General features: G+C 42.4%; 1 protein-coding gene across 1 annotated transcript; it reads right to left on the reverse strand.

The window, feature by feature from the left end:
- Positions 1–960: 960 nt before the first annotated feature.
- Positions 961–6375, reverse strand: MYL7 (myosin light chain 7). The gene is made up of 6 exons (XM_069762166.1): positions 6271–6375; positions 5166–5241; positions 4263–4367; positions 3859–3937; positions 2528–2576; positions 961–1113 (listed from the first exon to the last, which is right to left on the reverse strand). The coding sequence occupies exons 1-6, from the start codon at positions 6304–6306 to the stop codon at positions 1009–1011; spliced, it is 450 nt and encodes a 149-aa protein (XP_069618267.1). The 5' UTR covers positions 6307–6375; the 3' UTR covers positions 961–1008.
- Between the last annotated feature and the right edge of the window lie 10070 nt (positions 6376–16445).

Below are 16445 nucleotides of genomic sequence, written 5' to 3' on the forward strand. Positions count from 1 at the left end.
CAATCCATTGTACTTTCGTATCCTCTCCTCTACCGTCCATTCATTACACTTTCCTAACCTCTCCCCTACCCTCCATTTATTATATTGTCATATCCTCTCTCCCACCATTACATGATGTTTTCATGTCTTCTCCCACCACCCTCTATTCATTATAATGTTATATACTCTCCCCCACCCTCCGCCCCCCATTTGTTATAATGTTATATCTTCTCTCCCATGCCCCACACCCATTCATTATAGTCTCATGTCCTCTCCCCCACCAATTCATTATATTTTCATGAGTTTCACTTTTTTTGAACCAGCTAGCGTGATGCCGCCACGGCTGAATCATAGACAAGGCGACAGCTTCATGTAGTTGCACTGCCATTCGCTATTACTAATAAAGTCAAGGGCTTTGATTCATCAAACTGTTTATGTAAAGTACTTTTGAAAGTCGCAAAAATTTAGCAACTTTTGTCGTTTTCACGATAATTAAAATGGGCTGAACTGTAGAGAAGCCGGTGTGGGATGGATGGGGCATGGCTACAGCGGCACTTGAAATTAATCAAAAGTGGCAGTGTTTCATTTGCTGGAAATGTCACACCAAACATTTTTGGGGCAGCGCACACCACTGATACCATGCGTTGAATTGATCAAGCGGTGTGCGTCTCTAAATGAATTCAGTGCATCTTATTCCTGCACGCATATAATAAAGATTGGCATGTATGAAATGTCAGTCTTAATAAGTCTAGAGCTTTGAAAACCTAAGAAGATCACATGGGTCTACATTGATTTAGAAAAATCCAGCAAAGAATGTTCATGCTTACACATTTCAGGCTGGACGCCCCTAGTTCTAGCATAGTGCAGATTCTGATTGTTATGCATGGGCAATAGGAGTGCATTAGAGACAGGTTTGATCCATGAGGTTTCAAATATTCTAATAGAACGTTGAATCCAATAATTTTGGACAAATAAGAGGTCCACTGTAGAAAACAGAGCATTTAATTCACAGATAATAACATTTGAAGCTCATGACTCTTCCTTCTCATCTCCATGTGTGATGATGTAACACAGAGACTTGTAGTCAATGTTCCCGGCCACATCAATCGGGGTCACAGCAAACATCTGTTCCACCTGGAAAAAACAAAGATTAGAGACACATGAGCTCTAAACTTAACTCATACATGTGTGCTGGCCATAGATAGCAGATAGTTATACTTGCCGATTATTGAAGGTAAAGGTTTGGGAGTTATAGGTATGCAGCCACCAACATTTTTGCCACCCATAGCCACACCTTGATTCCCGACAACCAAATGTACTTTGGGCCCCAAAAAAACTTCCAAAAATGCTTGTTTCTGGGAGATTTCAGGGTCGTTTTGGTGGCACCTGGGAAACTGGCTGACTTTTCTCTGAATCATGGGTGTCACCCCCATTTCAAAAGAGTTGAGAATTATGATTGTAGGACAAACCGTGTTCAATCACTTTGGCTGTTACTGATTCATAACCTGAAAGCTGTCGTCCAAGTAAAAAAAAAAAGATTCATGTCTTCCAGAAACAGCGCCCCTCTGCTCCATAGGCTGTATGTGGTATTACACCTTAGCTGCTCCATTCACTTAAATGGAGATTAGGTTCAATAACACCATAAGTAAAAACTAAGTGAGAGAGCAACGGAGCCCATTATCAAGTGTTAAAATGTCACAGACAGTCCTTAAGACGCCTCATATGATCTTTCGGCTGAAAGCTATCTCCCCTATCACCCTATAATCAGGAATACTTGGCTCGGCTGAGCACTCCTGTGTTTTCTGCCACTGCCTGTCTAATGTATATGGGGGTCTTTACACCTGAGATATATCCACCCTACAGTAATCCAGTCATTTTGCCCAACAATACTTGTAATGTTTAACCTTTGCAAAATACTCTTGAAAAAATACTCATTCATTGTAAGGGGCGAAACGTTGCTGTTTGCAAAAGCAATAAACTTTTGTATCTTGGGAGATGTAATACCAGACAAATTCCATAGATAAGAGAGGCGCTATTGTGAAAAAAAAGACCAAAATGAATCAAAATGGTAGATGCATAGGAGGCAAGATAAAACCAGTGGGGTTACTAAGGAATACCCCTGACGCGCGTTTCACGCACAACTTCCTTCCAACTTGCTGTTTTAAATATATCTGTACTTATCATATTGATCCATATTTTGTATATGAATTATTGACCACATTGCCTGTATTAATCATGTATTAGGATATAAATTTGTGTGTACATTTGGAGGTCCCTTGTGTGTTTTATGCTTATGTCTGACATTCCTTATATAGTTTTTTATATTTGTGCTAACTATTTAATAACCAAAAAAAAATTAATGATCCTTGACTAGTGCACTTATATCGCTATAGGTTTACTTCGAAATATAGATTGTAACTGGCAAATTATGGGGTAATTTATTTATTTTACTTACCTATATAGCGCCACTTATTCTACAGCGATTTATAGACATCATGTGAACATTTAATTAGGATGGTATAGTGCAAATCATGGAACTGTATCTCACCTCTTCTGCTGTAAATTTGTCCGCTTGTGTCATCAGTAGATGTTTTAGCCTGAACATAGGAAAATTATTCCAGATTAATATATTTGTTCACTGACCACTTGCAGAATATCCCATGCAAAGGCCAAAGTCAGCCTGTATTTTCAGCAGGTCAATAAGATCACCCAATCAGTAGCATCCAATGGGCATCGGTGCAAGATTTGGACCTGGTACCCGCGCCCTCAGCTGTTGGTCAAACGTATGGGCCATAGCAGTTTTCTAAATTCTTTAAGGACGTTCTTCTTGGGTTCCTTCCTGGCATATACTATATGTCCCACATCCTTGGTCCATCCTAGTATATATGTGCTCTATCCTGGTATATAAGTCCGTCATCCTGGCCCCAACCTGTTATATTTATATACATGTATAATATATCCTCCATCCTGTTATGTATCCCTCATGCTGGCCCATCTTGGTATTTATATATGTCCTCCATCCTGGTATATATGTTCCCCTTCTTGACCTCATCCTGGTATATATTCCCCATCCTGGAATATGTGTTCTGTATCCTGGTATATATATATCCCCTATCCTAGTATGTATGTTCTCCATCCTGGTATATACGTCTCCCATCCTGGTATATAGAGTATATCCCTGATCCTGGTATATGTCCCCCATTCTGCCAATGTTTTTTAATGCATAGAAAAAAAACTAAATTATTCTACTCACGTTCCCTCTGCTCCCCCGCCGTGTGGCGTCCTCTTCTGAAGCTGGCGGCTGACTTCAGAGTGCAAGTGACTGGTGTGCATGACGTCACTGCCATGTGCCCCCAGTCACATGTACAGTGACGTCAACTGCTAGCCTCTGATTGGCCGGCAGTGTGTATTGTAGCGCTGTGCCCCAATACACTTCAGCTGAATGCGTGTCCAAGGATGCACAGCCAGTTGAAGTTTGTGTTGCCGGGCCCCTGACCTGCATGGACCTGATTGCGGTTGAGACCTCTGTGACCACATCGCCATGATCATTACACCCCTGCATCCAATGGATAGGGGGTCCTCCCTAATTTCCAGCAACAGATAAGGATTGGACTTCTTGAATTTCAAAACTCTAAATTATGAAATATTTTCCAGGGAGATGGTGATAATTTTTACTGATGGCTGTAACCCATTAATATAATTTATTGTCTACAGCTGCCAGCGAAATGTAATAACTATGTGGCTGCCAAACATTTCCTTAAGATTTTCTGTGATGTTTCAACCAACTCAAATCCGTCCCCACTTGGGTTAGGTGGATGTGTGCCAGGGATTAAAAACTCTCCAAAACAAGTAAGCTTCAAAACATGTAACGTCACATACTCATCTTTGTTGACATTTCCTGTTCCATTGGGGTCCAGAAGTTTAAAAGCGCTGAGTATAGAGTCCTCTGGGTCCGTCCCTGGGAAAAAAATATATATTAGGAGAGTCAATTGCCTCTGTGTTTGTCTCTGTTCACACTGCCATCAGAGTCTGCATGGGCAATTTTGGTTGAATGTATCGTGATGAAGACACTTCAATAATATCAAATTGTCTTCATCACTGGAATGAAGGTACAACTAGCCATTGTTCCGGGTTGGTTGCACTGTTACATCTATATATAGCTCAGACGGACCACTTGACGGATTAGTGACATTGTTCGAAGTAGTAAATGTCGCCAGCACCATCTAGTCTAGGTTTCCCTCCAGGAGAAAGATAGAGGCCATGAATGTTATTGATGGACTCACCATTAAGCTTCTCTCCAAACAGTGTCAAGAACACGGTGAAGTTAATCGGCCCTTTTCCTTCCTTCAACATTCCTTCAAGCTCTTCATCATTTGTATTCATTTTGCCTGAACAAGTAGAATTAATAGAAAGTTTCTTTAATGGAAAATCACTTTAGTTTATCACTTTTTCTCAATATGTGAATGTTCACACAGTACATGAGAAGAAAAGATGGCAACAGTTTGGATAAACCCATGTACAGGAGAGCTGTAATGGAAACCATATTGGCTGTCACCCAGTTTTCCAACAAACAGATATAACTTGTTTTAGATCCTTAACGGGGTTGTCTACCACTCAGACAACCCCTTCTCAATCCTTGTAAAATAATAACACTTATACTCACCTCCGGTGCTGTTCCATCGGTGTCGGCCTTGGTCGTCTAGGGGCCATATGACATGTTATGTCACGTGACCTACTTGGTCAATTAGTGATTTCTTCACTCTCCTCGTCTTTGGACATATCACATACATCCGGAGAAAATGAGAGAGCAGAAGGAGCTCTCACTTCCTCCAGACGTATGTGATTTGTCCGAAGGTGTGGAGAGTGAAGAAATCGCTGATTTTCTTCTAGAATTGTGTGACATATGGTAACAATGTCAGACAAGCCCCACAAGAGACAGTGGCAACACTAAATGAATGGCGTCGGCATCAGAGGTGAGTATAAGTGTTATTTTAAAAGGATTGAGAAAGGGTTGTCCGAGTAGTGGGCAACCCTTTTAAAAAAAAACAGATGGCCCAAGGACTTAAGATGGTTGACTTAGAGTTCACCATGCCAGTTAACTTCCTGTTGCCCCCTCTGGTATTTCTCCAGATGGATGCATGGTCGTCCATTATTATAGATTTTAAAATACAAAATGAATTACTTACCCAACTGCATGTAGGTCTCTTTCAGGTCAGACTTGCTGATAATACCATCACGGTTTTGGTCTATGCAACTGAAGGCCTATGCAACACATAAAATGGCATGTCACCTCCTCGTAGTAGAAGATATAAGTAATGAAAGTATAAGACTGTCGCTCCTCTTCTATGGTCTAGTTGTGAACAAAAAAAAAACTCTAGAAAGAGACCTGGACCTCAAATCCAAGTAATATGCGGTATATTGATCTATTACGGCTAAGACACATTTACTATAGTGAACAAGACGTTCTTAGTTCCCATGTTGATCAGAATGTATAAGCCCACTGCCACATCACAGCAAACTTTTTTTTTTTTAACCCTCCAGGAGTATTGTTGCTTGGCACCCACCGCTGCCACAATACTGCACTAGCCGGGAAGCGACCCCGATGCACTATGCCTGGTATGTTGCAAACCCGCTAAGAGTGATTTCACACTCCGTTTAAGCACCTGTTCAGTGATTCCCACTGAGTGTAACGTCCGAACTCCCATTTTGCATCGGGGTCCATCAGACTCTAGTTACGCCACTGTTGTTGTGGTGCTATGCTGTGTGGGTGGTGTTATCCGGAATCATGGAGGCTATGCCTGGCTGCACGGGTGGTGGGGCGCATCTGGGTCACAACTTCTGCTGGCGCGCTGTTGTGAGCACCAGCTCACCTACTAAGAGGTTTGCCAGGACGTGATAATGGGCTTATATGTTCTGATCAAAGATCATCTTGTTCTTCTTCAGTTTTGTACATTTTTCATAGACGTAGTAGAATAATTTATACCATTTGGTTGTGCGGCTCATGGTTTTTCTCCAGTTAGGTCGTCAACAAAATCTATGCAGCCCCCATACTAAATATGTCTATCTGGGTGCACATCAAAGCTATAATGTAACCCAACCTAATTGCCGCACACACTAGCAAACCACTGAGCAGAATTTTTAGCAAATCAACATCTACTATCTCTTGGGCAATTGACTTTTAGATATTGGAATCAAGTTCAAGACAACTGATCAGAATCTTATTTTTTTTTCTAGTAATTACACCTGAGCCTATACATAATGTGACAAAATCCTAGGTCTGATTGTAATCACCTCCTTAAATTCTTGGATCTGTGACTGCTCAAACATGGAAAAGACATTGGAGGAGCCTCTCTGGGCACTTTTAGCTGCGGCTTTACCACGTGTCACTGCTTTCCTGCTGGCCTGCAAAATAGCATAAAAGACCCAAAATCATAGCTTACTGTACACTGAACAGACAAAAGCTAAAAACAAATTCACTTTGTGTGGTAGAAAGCATGGAACATGCGATCAATAGCTCAGTGGGTCCAATGCTGGACATGGACCTCCCAGAAGAACCGCTACTGCTTGTTCCACTTTACTCTCTTCTGCCTATGATAGATTAGCAGATATAAAGAACAGCAACACCAGCAGTATCCAATAAATGTGGCTATCACTCATGTTGGTTGTTTTCTATGGGATATTTTGCGTAGCTCTTATAGGGACACTATGATTGCCACTGTTGGGGATGCACTTATTTCTGACTTATACATGTTCAGAGCTGATACTTGTCTAATTTTTCCATTTGGTCAGTGATGATGGAAACATGGACTGTGATTGGCGACTCTAGACAATAAAATCACAGAAATAGTAATTTTGGTAACTGACGACTAAAGGTGGATTTTGTGAACAGAAAGGACAAGGATGCCGCGCTTATCCCGATTCACAAAGAAAGGAAGGCTTCGTGATGGATATGTACGCTGCCACTTCTTTATTGGATAAAAAGTCAATACCTTTCAAGATCGGAGCAACCTCTTCATCAGGACAACTTATCACGATGAAGATAAGTTGTCCTGATGAAGAGGTTGGTCCGGCCTTGAAAAACGTTGACTTTTTATCCAGAAAAGCAGAAGTGTATATATATATATATATATATATATATACACAGTATATATACAGTGGGGCAAACAAGTATGTAGTCAGTCAGCAATAGTGCAACTTCCACCACTTAAAAAGATGAGAGGCGTCTGTAATTTACATCATAGGTAGACCTCAACTATGGGAGACAAACTGAAAAAAAAAAATCCAGAAAATCACATTGTCTGTTTTTTTAACATTTTATTTGCATATTATGGTGGAAAATAAGTATTTGGTCAGAAACAAACAATCAAGATTTCTGGCTCTCACAGACCTGTAACTTCTTCTTTAAGAGTCTCCTCTTCCCTCCACTCATTACCTGTAGTAATGGCACCTGTTTAAACTTGTTATCGGTATAAAAAGACACCTGTGCACACCCTCAAACAGTCTGACTCCAAACTCCACTATGGTGAAGACCAAAGAGCTGTCAAAGGACACCAGAAACAAAATTGTAGCCCTGCACCAGGCTGGGAAGGCTGAATCTGCAATAGCCAACCAGCTTGAAGTGAAGAAATCAACAGTGGGAGCAATAATTAGAAAATGGAAGACATACAAGACCACTGATAATCTCCCTCGATCTGGGGCTCCACGCAAAATCCCACCCCGTGGGGTCAGAATGATCACAAGACGGTGAGAAAAAATCCCAGAACCACGCGGGGGGACCTAGTGAATGACCTGCAGAGAGCTGGGACCAATGTAACAAGGCCTACCATAAGTAACACACTACGCCACCATGGACTCAGATCCTGCAGTGCCAGACGTGTCCCACTGCTTAAGCCAGTACATGTCCGGGCCCGTCTGAAGTTTGCTAGAGAGCATTTGGATGATCCAGAGGAGTTTTGGGAGAATGTCCTATGGTCTGATGAAACCAAACTGGAACTGTTTGGTAGAAACACAACTTGTCGTGTTTGGAGGAAAAAGAATACTGAGTTGCATCCATCAGACACCATACCTACTGTAAAGCATGGTGGTGGAAACATCATGCTTTGGGGCTGTTTCTCTGCAAAGGGGCCAGGACGACTGATCCGGGTACATGAAAGAATGAATGGGGCCATGTTTCGTGAGATTTTGAGTGCAAACCTCCTTCCATCAGCAAGGGCATTGAAGATGAAATGTGGCTGGGTCTTTCAACATGACAATGATCCAAAGCACACCGCCAGGGCAACGAAGGAGTGGCTTCGTAAGAAGCATTTCAAGGTCCTGGAGTGGCCTAGCCAGTCTCCAGATCTCAACCCTATGGAAAACCTTTGGAGGGAGTTGAAAGTCCGTGTTGCCAAGCGAAAAGCCAAAAACATCACTGCTCTAGAGGAGATCTGCATGGAGGAATGGGCCAACATACCAACAACAGTGTGTGGCAACCTTGTGAAGACTTACAGAAAACGTTTGACCTCTGTCATTGCCAACAAAGGATATATTACAAAGTATTGAGATAAAATTTTGTTTCTGACCAAATACTTATTTTCCACCATAATATGCAAATAAAATGTTAAAAAAACAGACAATGTGATTTTCTGGATTTTTTTTTCTCAGTTTGTCTCCCATAGTTGAGGTCTACCTATGATGTAAATTACAGACGCCTCTTATCTTTTTAAGTGGTGGAACTTGCACTATTGCTGACTGACTAAATACTTTTTTGCCCCACTATACGTGCCTCTTCCTGATGAAGAGGTTAGTCCGACTTTGAAACGCGTTGACGTTTTTTCCAGTAAAGAAGTGGAAGCGTACATATCCTTCACAGAGTCTTCCTTTTGTTGTGAATCAGGAGAAGCGTGGCATCCCTAACCTTCCTTTTCACAAAACACAACTTTATGCAGTCTACCAACGGATTTATGTAGGATTTAGCAGTGGGATCATCCACAGCATTTCGTGTCTACAGCCATCGGAGGTGTTGTTCTGAACACAACACAATAAGGTGAGTATCCTAACACAGTTGGAAAAGAAGTGCTTCCCTCATATTTGGAACAATCAGTGCCACCCAATAAAACTATTTTCTCTATTTTTTACAGAATTTAAAAAAAAAAGTTTGGTAAATTAGTTCACTGTAATATGCCAAATGACAATATAAGTTCTCAGGACTATAATCTGTAACGTCCCCAAGAGGAAATCTGAACAATTACTGGCTGAGTTACACAAGGACGAGGCAGAGGACCCTACATGTGCATAGAAAGCCTAGCTCACCATCTTACCAGGCATCTGCCCAGCAGGATGGGGTGGCCACTGGATCTGTCTAGGATCATTTTGAGATAAAAAAGAGTTCACTATTGTATATCGACGGATCCTCTTAAATATGTGCTATGGTGGCTCAGAGGTTTGCACTGTTACTTTAGGTCCTGGGTTCATATCCCACCAAGGACCACATCTACAAGGAGTTTGTATGTTCTCCTCATGATTGTGTGGGGTTCCTCCGGTTTCCTCCCACACCTCAAAGACATCCTGATAGGGAATCCCGATTGTGAGTCCCAATGGGGACAGCCATGATAATGTCTGTAAAGCGCTGTGAAATTAATGGCGCTATATAAGTAATGCATAATAATAATTATAGGTGGATGGAGCTATAGGATTTCATCTACCTTTTCCAGAGTTTTGTGCCATGTCCTCACAGTATGTCTGCATACAGAGGATTAATCTCAGTTTGTCATTCCTACTCATGTCAAAAAATTGAGGAAATTTGTATCCAAATTCTGATTACTACGATCCCCAATGAGTCTTTTCTAAAAAGCAGTATGAAGTATTGGGAATCTCATAGAATGTCAGTCCATTACTCACGTGACTATACAATATATATAGGACATATAGGAATGTTTGGATATAGCTGAATATATAAAACACACACACAATAAACGTGGTCACTTACCATTTCTTCTGTCTTCTTTTGTCCAGTGCCCCTCCGTTCACAGACCCCCACTTTTTATACTGCTCTTTATCAGAACTATAGTTAAAATAGGACTACAGGAGCTGCAGAGAACCAAAGATGGCCCTGCCAAGCAGCAAGAGATAAGGGCTTAAGTGTCCAAATTCCAGTCCCTCCAGCTGATATCAGACCGTGCTGAGGTCCTACAGAGAAACCCCCGGACATCTTATACTAATACTCAATGACTAGTCTGGTTCCCCTCCGCATTGTTATCTTATATTTTCATCCTAACTAGAATCTCCCCAGATTATATTTATAGCTCATAGCTAATAAGCTTCCATGGTGGCCAAGTTTCCCTCAGGTTGTGATATGTTGTCCAAGGTCAAACTTACATTTCTTAACAAGCCGAATGCATTTCTAACAATGTAATCGACAGTACAAGGATCCATAATCCCCCACAAGTCTGCCGCCCACCAACACCCTGTGTGGGCAGACATATCATTGGTGTTACCTGTACAAGGGCTCAAGGGGTGAGGGGCCACATCCACCTCCAAAGTAGGTGGATTGAGCATTATGATGAGTTATTGGATGGCAAAAGAGCCCATATTCTGTTCTTGTACAGGGGCCCCCTTATGTCTGTGTCCGCCAGTGCTCTAAAGTGCCATTTATCAGATCGCAAGGATGAAGTGCAACTGTGGCAAATGTCAGCACATACTACTGACTGCAAGATCTACCCAAGGACCTCCATGTTAAAAGGGTTGTCCAGGACTTTGGTGGGGGTTAGAAGTTTGCTAAAAACACAATATACAGAAACACAGAAGCATTGCCACTTACTGTAAAAGTGATCAAGAGAATATAATGTATAACATGTATAAACATTATAAAAATCTAAAAGCTGAAATCATTCAATTATTAAATCATCAATTTTTCCCTAATTTAAGCAATTAGTTTCTGTCCCATGGGGTTGTTACCTTCCTCTGGATTAATATATTAGGCTATAATTTGAACCTGATGGACTTAACCCTTTCGCCCCCCGGCCCTTTTCTGTTTTTGTGTTTCTGTTTTTCGCTCCCCTTCTTCCCAGAGACATAACTTTATTTATTTTTCCGTCAATATGGCCATGTGAGCGCTTGTTTTTTTGCGGGATGAGTTGTACTTTTGGACAACACCATTGGTTTTACTATATAGTGTGCTGAAAAATGGTGCTGTGAAATTGCAAAAAAGGGCAATTCCACAATTTTTTTTTTTTCTTTTTTTTTTTTTCCCTTTTTCACCAAACGCGAAAACTGACCTGGCATTATGATTCTCCAGGTCATTATGAGTTCATAGACACCAAACATGTATTTGTTCTTATTTACTTAAGTGGTGAAAAAAATCTGAAGATTGTAAATAAAAAAAAGTCATAATATTCCGAGACCTGTAGCGTCTCCATTTTTCAGGATCTGGGGCCGGGTGAGGGCTTATTTTTTTGTGCACCGATCTGACGTTTTTATTGATACCAATTTAGTGTAGATACGATGTTTTGATTGCTCGTTATTGTATTTTAATGCAATGTTGTGGCAACCAAAAAAACCCGCAATTCTGGTGTTTTTACCTTTTTCTCGTTACGCCGTTTACCGATCGGATTAATTCTTTTTATATACTGATAGATTGGGCGATTCTAAACCAGACACTTCTCTGCCCTCGGTACACTCCTCTCTGCACTGTCAAGGGCAGAGCAAAGTCATGTGCAGCGCATGCGCCGGCATTCTTTGACCTTTAAGAATAATAATTTTTATCTATATAGCACCAACATATTCCGCAGCATTTTACAATTAAACAGGGACATGTACAGACAACAAATTCAATACAAGTTAAGACAATTTAAACAGTGACATTAGGGGTGAGGTCCCTGCTCGCAAGCTAACAATCTACAAGGAAATGGGGGGGACACAATAGGTGACAAGTGCTTGTTATTTCAGGTCTGGCAATTATAATAAATAGGGATTTTCATATAAAGCTGCATGATCCGTTCATCAGCCCGTGTGTTTAAGTGCAATAGTCAAGTATCAAGTGCAGTTATTGTGTGCATGGAGGGTGTGGAGACAGATGAATAGTAGGGTGCAGATTCAGAATAATAGTTGGAAGGAGGGAACAGGGCAAAGTTAGTTTACTGAGTAGTTGATGTGGTAGGCTTGTTTGAAGAGATGGGTTTTCAAAGCGTGCTTGACTAGGTCGGGGCTAGGTATCAGTCTGATCGTGTGGGGAAGTGTATTCCAGAGAGCTGGCGCAGCACAAGAGAATTCTTGGAGACAGAGGTGCGAGGTCTGGATTACCGGGGATGTTAGTCTTAGGTCATTTGTAGAAAGGAGGGCACGTGTAGGGCGATAGACGGAGATGAGAGAGGAGATATAAGGTGGTGCAGAACTGTGGAGAGCTTTGTGGGTGAGAGAGATGAGTTTATACTGGACCCTGTGGCGAATGGGTAGCCAGTGTAATGACTGGCACAAGATGGAGGCATCGGTGAAGCGGCTGGACAGAAATATGACCTTAGCTGCCGCATTGGCAGCGCCCCAGAGTCCTGGTCGTTGCAGTAATGTTATTCTTCCATAAGGAGGAGTGATGTTACGTCTGAAGGCAATGAAAGAGATCTTCTGTCCAGGTATCACAACCACAAAACACACTTCACACTCCAGTCCACCAGGGGGAGCCATGCTTCTATCTATTAGGGCACTCCTCACACTTAGGTAAAACTGGTGGGTTGGTTAGGAAGTTAGACAGAAGCTGACTGGAGGGAGTAGGAGATAGTCAGTGAGTCCCGACTGAGTTTGGCAGAGGCTGGTTGGAGTGGGTTCCAGCCAGCTCCAGACTGCAACCTGCGGAAGGCGAGGGTACACGGAGTTGCGCCTGCATCCCATGCGGCAGAATCCCAAGAAAGAGACATTGAACAGAACTGTGTTGCAGTGAGTGAGAAACGAAGTCATATCAAAAGGAGAGGAACGTCAGCAGGAGACCAGCTAGAAGCAGACTGCCTCCTTCTGAAGCGCAGTACCGGTAGCCAGAACACCGAGAGAGTGAGGATCTCTATGTCATTACTTTGGAGACTGGCAGGACAGTTGATTCCACGTTGGCTGCCTAACCATATATCCAGGAGGCAGGGTGGCAACTTGTGGGGGCCAGGGCGTCTCTAGGGTCCCTATAAAAAGCCTCAGGCCACCAGTCATACGGGTTTGTCCTATCCGTCAGGGGGACAGAGAGAAAGAGACTTAACATTTACAATAGTTGTGAGGACCTTACCGAGTTGCTCAGCAGGAACGGACTACAACGCTCAGGCGCTAGAGGAAGGCTACTGATTTTCACCTGGATAAGGGGACTCTGGATTTGCCTTCAGACCGGCCGGACCCTGCCTACCCTGTGGTCCCTACCCTGGACTGTGGATGTTGAAGCCTTCAGTAAAGGTAAAGAGACCGCAACCTTGTGTCCTCGTTATTCACTGCGCCTTACATCATCCACCATCTACACTCTGGGAAGCCCTGGGGACATACTTCACCTGTGGAAAGGTATACCATCTAGCTGCCATAACATCACCCCAGTGGACCCCTAAGCAGCATCGGTCACCCTGACCTAATACTACAGGTGGCGTCACGGACATTATCCCTTTAAAGACCTTTCCCATTTCTTCAACGGATCTCCCGAGGGCCACGGACCGAGTCAGCCACCGTGACATCCCCACTGAGAACCGAAGGGCCCGGTACCGATTACCCCTCAGCCCCTGGGGGTGCTTCACATTCAAGATGAATTGGAGAGGGGAAAGTTTGGTAAGAGGGAGACCGATCAGAAGAGAGTTGCAATAGTCCAGACGAGAATGAATAAGAACGACAGTAAGAGTCTTAGCAGTTTCAACGGTGAGAAAAGGTCGGATTCTGGAGATGTTTTTAAGATGCAGGTGACAAGAGCGAGTGATTGGATATAGGAAGTAAAGGAAAGTTCGGTGTCGAATATGACCTCAAGACAGGGGCATGCTGCTTGGGAGTTATGGTTGAACAATCCAGGTTAATTTCGATGTTAGGTAGACTGAGGTTAGTAGAGGGGAGAAACACAAGAAGTTCAGTTTTGGAGAGATTTAGTTTCAGATAGAGGGAGGACATGATGTTAGAGACAGCAGACAGACAATCCTTGGTATTTTGAATTAGGGTAGGGGTGATGTCAGGGGAAGAAGTGTATAATTGGGTGTCGTCAGCATAGAGATGATACTGGAACCCAAATCTGCTGATTGTTTGTCCAATAGGGGCAGTGTATAGAGAGAAGAGGAGGGGGCCCAGGACTGAGCCCTGCGGAACTCCGATAGTAAGGGGACGAGGAGAGGAAGAGGAGCCGGCAAAAGATACAGTGAAGGAGCGGTCAGAGAGGTAGGAGGAGAACCAGGAGAGGGCTGTGTCCTTGAGGCCTATGGAGCGGAGCATAGTGAGGAGGAGCTGGTGATCCACAGTGTCAAATGCGGCAGAGAGATCCAGGAGAATCAGCAGAGAGCAATGACCTTTGGATTTAGCTATTATTAGATCATTAGAGACTTTAGTGAGGGCAGTTTCAGTGGAGTGTAAAGAGCGGAAACCAGATTGTAAGGGGTCAACAAGAGTTATCCGAGAGATAGCGGATTATACGGGAGTGGACCAAGCGTTCCAGGAGTTTAGAGATGAAGGAAAGGTTAGAGACAGGTCTGTAGTTAGCAGTGCAGTTCTAGTCCAGGGATGGCTTTTTAAGTAAAGGGGTTATGATGGCATGTTTAAATGAGGAGGGAAAGATACCTTTCCCTGCGCATGCGCATTGCAGTACTTTGCTCTGTGCTCTGCGCTCAGCAGGGAAGAGACGTGCGCCTGTGCAGGAGCATGAAGTGGAACAGTGTCTGGATGGACGCATCATTCACATGAAGCAGAGAAGGAGGACGGCATCACAAGAAGAGAGGAGGCGCAGAATGATGACCAGCGACGCCCATCGGACCTGACTGTCTCCCCTAGGTGAATATAATAAAATAATTTTTTTTTTGCTGTACAGGGCAAATTGGAGTCATATACACAGTATTTTTTTAATGCTGTCACATAGGGTTGTAAGATGATGATCGTAGGTTATATGGGAAAAACATGGTGACAGGTTCTCTTTAAGTCTAACTTCTACCTTAAAAACTATGAAAACCCTATTTTCCTATTTTTTAAGTGAAAAAGAGAGGTAAAAGTAAAACTATTTAAATATTATGTGATTTATCCTTTACTGTAAACTCTGTATGAAATCGCTGGATTTGGTCATCTAAACCAGAGGTCCCCAACTCCAGTCCTCAAGGCCCACCAACAGGTCATGTTTTCAGGATTTCCTTTGCATTTCACCGGTGATGCAATTATTACCTGGGCAAGACTAAGGAAATCCTGAAAACATGACATGTTGGTGGGCCTTGAGGACTGGAGTTGGGGACCCCTGATCTAAACCCACCCCAAAAAATTAAGTAAAGAGCAATCAAAAGGTTATGCGCACATCAAAGTAATGCCAACAAAAACCTTGCCACGTAGATATTAAAGGGGCTGTCCAGCCTTACGCTATAAGTCTGCAGTCACACATGCTGGCAGAGAATTTAGGTTGTGATCCACAATTTCAGATGAAATTTTTATAAAATTTACAAAAATGTCTGCATTTCTGTTTTTTTTTTCAGTCAAGATGGCGTGCAGAGTGTACATTAATGTGAAAAAAATGAACTTTTTTGAATTTGTGGTGGGTTTTCTGTAAACACCGCCCATTTTCACTGCAGGGCATAGTTTACCTGTTTAATAAAGCTAAGGGAAGTTTTGGCAAATTTGGGACAGTTGTCTTGTATGCATACTCTCAAGACCCCCACATCCATTCCTACCTGCACCTGAATGTTTGATTAGAAAGAAATAAGTACACCCTTCCTATACAAGTGACAAGTTTTACTATTGTTGCCTTCTAGGGAGCCCCAAACCTCGTTAAAAGGATCCCATAGGGGGGGCTGGCCTATCTAACATATCGCAGATTTTTCATAGAAAGCAGCATAAAACCAGGCACTATGAGAACTACACTGTTTTAAAACTCTTTACACTTGCAAAAGTCAATGACGTCTCATTGATAACATTTATTTTAATGGGAAAGAAATTGCATCATAGCTCAACATATTAACAGATATCACCAAGAAATTAAAACGGGAAATTGAAAAACAGATCTGACATGCTGTACAGAAAATATTTTTTTTTTGTCAATAAAAACACGAAAAATATCTAAATAACAATAGGCCAAATACAATTCATTGTGGTGTATGTAGAATGCATATGGGAAATGATGTTCTATGGTCAAGAGTATAATATAGTGTTACTTATTCAAGAGGACGTGAAAGATAAAATCTAACGAATATACATACACTGATCGGCGATAACAGTAAAACCATCAAAGGCACAATATTGTGTAGGCCTCCTTCATGCCACCAAAACAGCTCTGACCCGACGAGGCATGGACTCCACAAGAC

This window comes from Ranitomeya imitator, chromosome 4 (genome assembly GCF_032444005.1).
Source record: "Ranitomeya imitator isolate aRanImi1 chromosome 4, aRanImi1.pri, whole genome shotgun sequence".
NCBI lineage: Eukaryota > Metazoa > Chordata > Amphibia > Anura > Dendrobatidae > Ranitomeya > Ranitomeya imitator.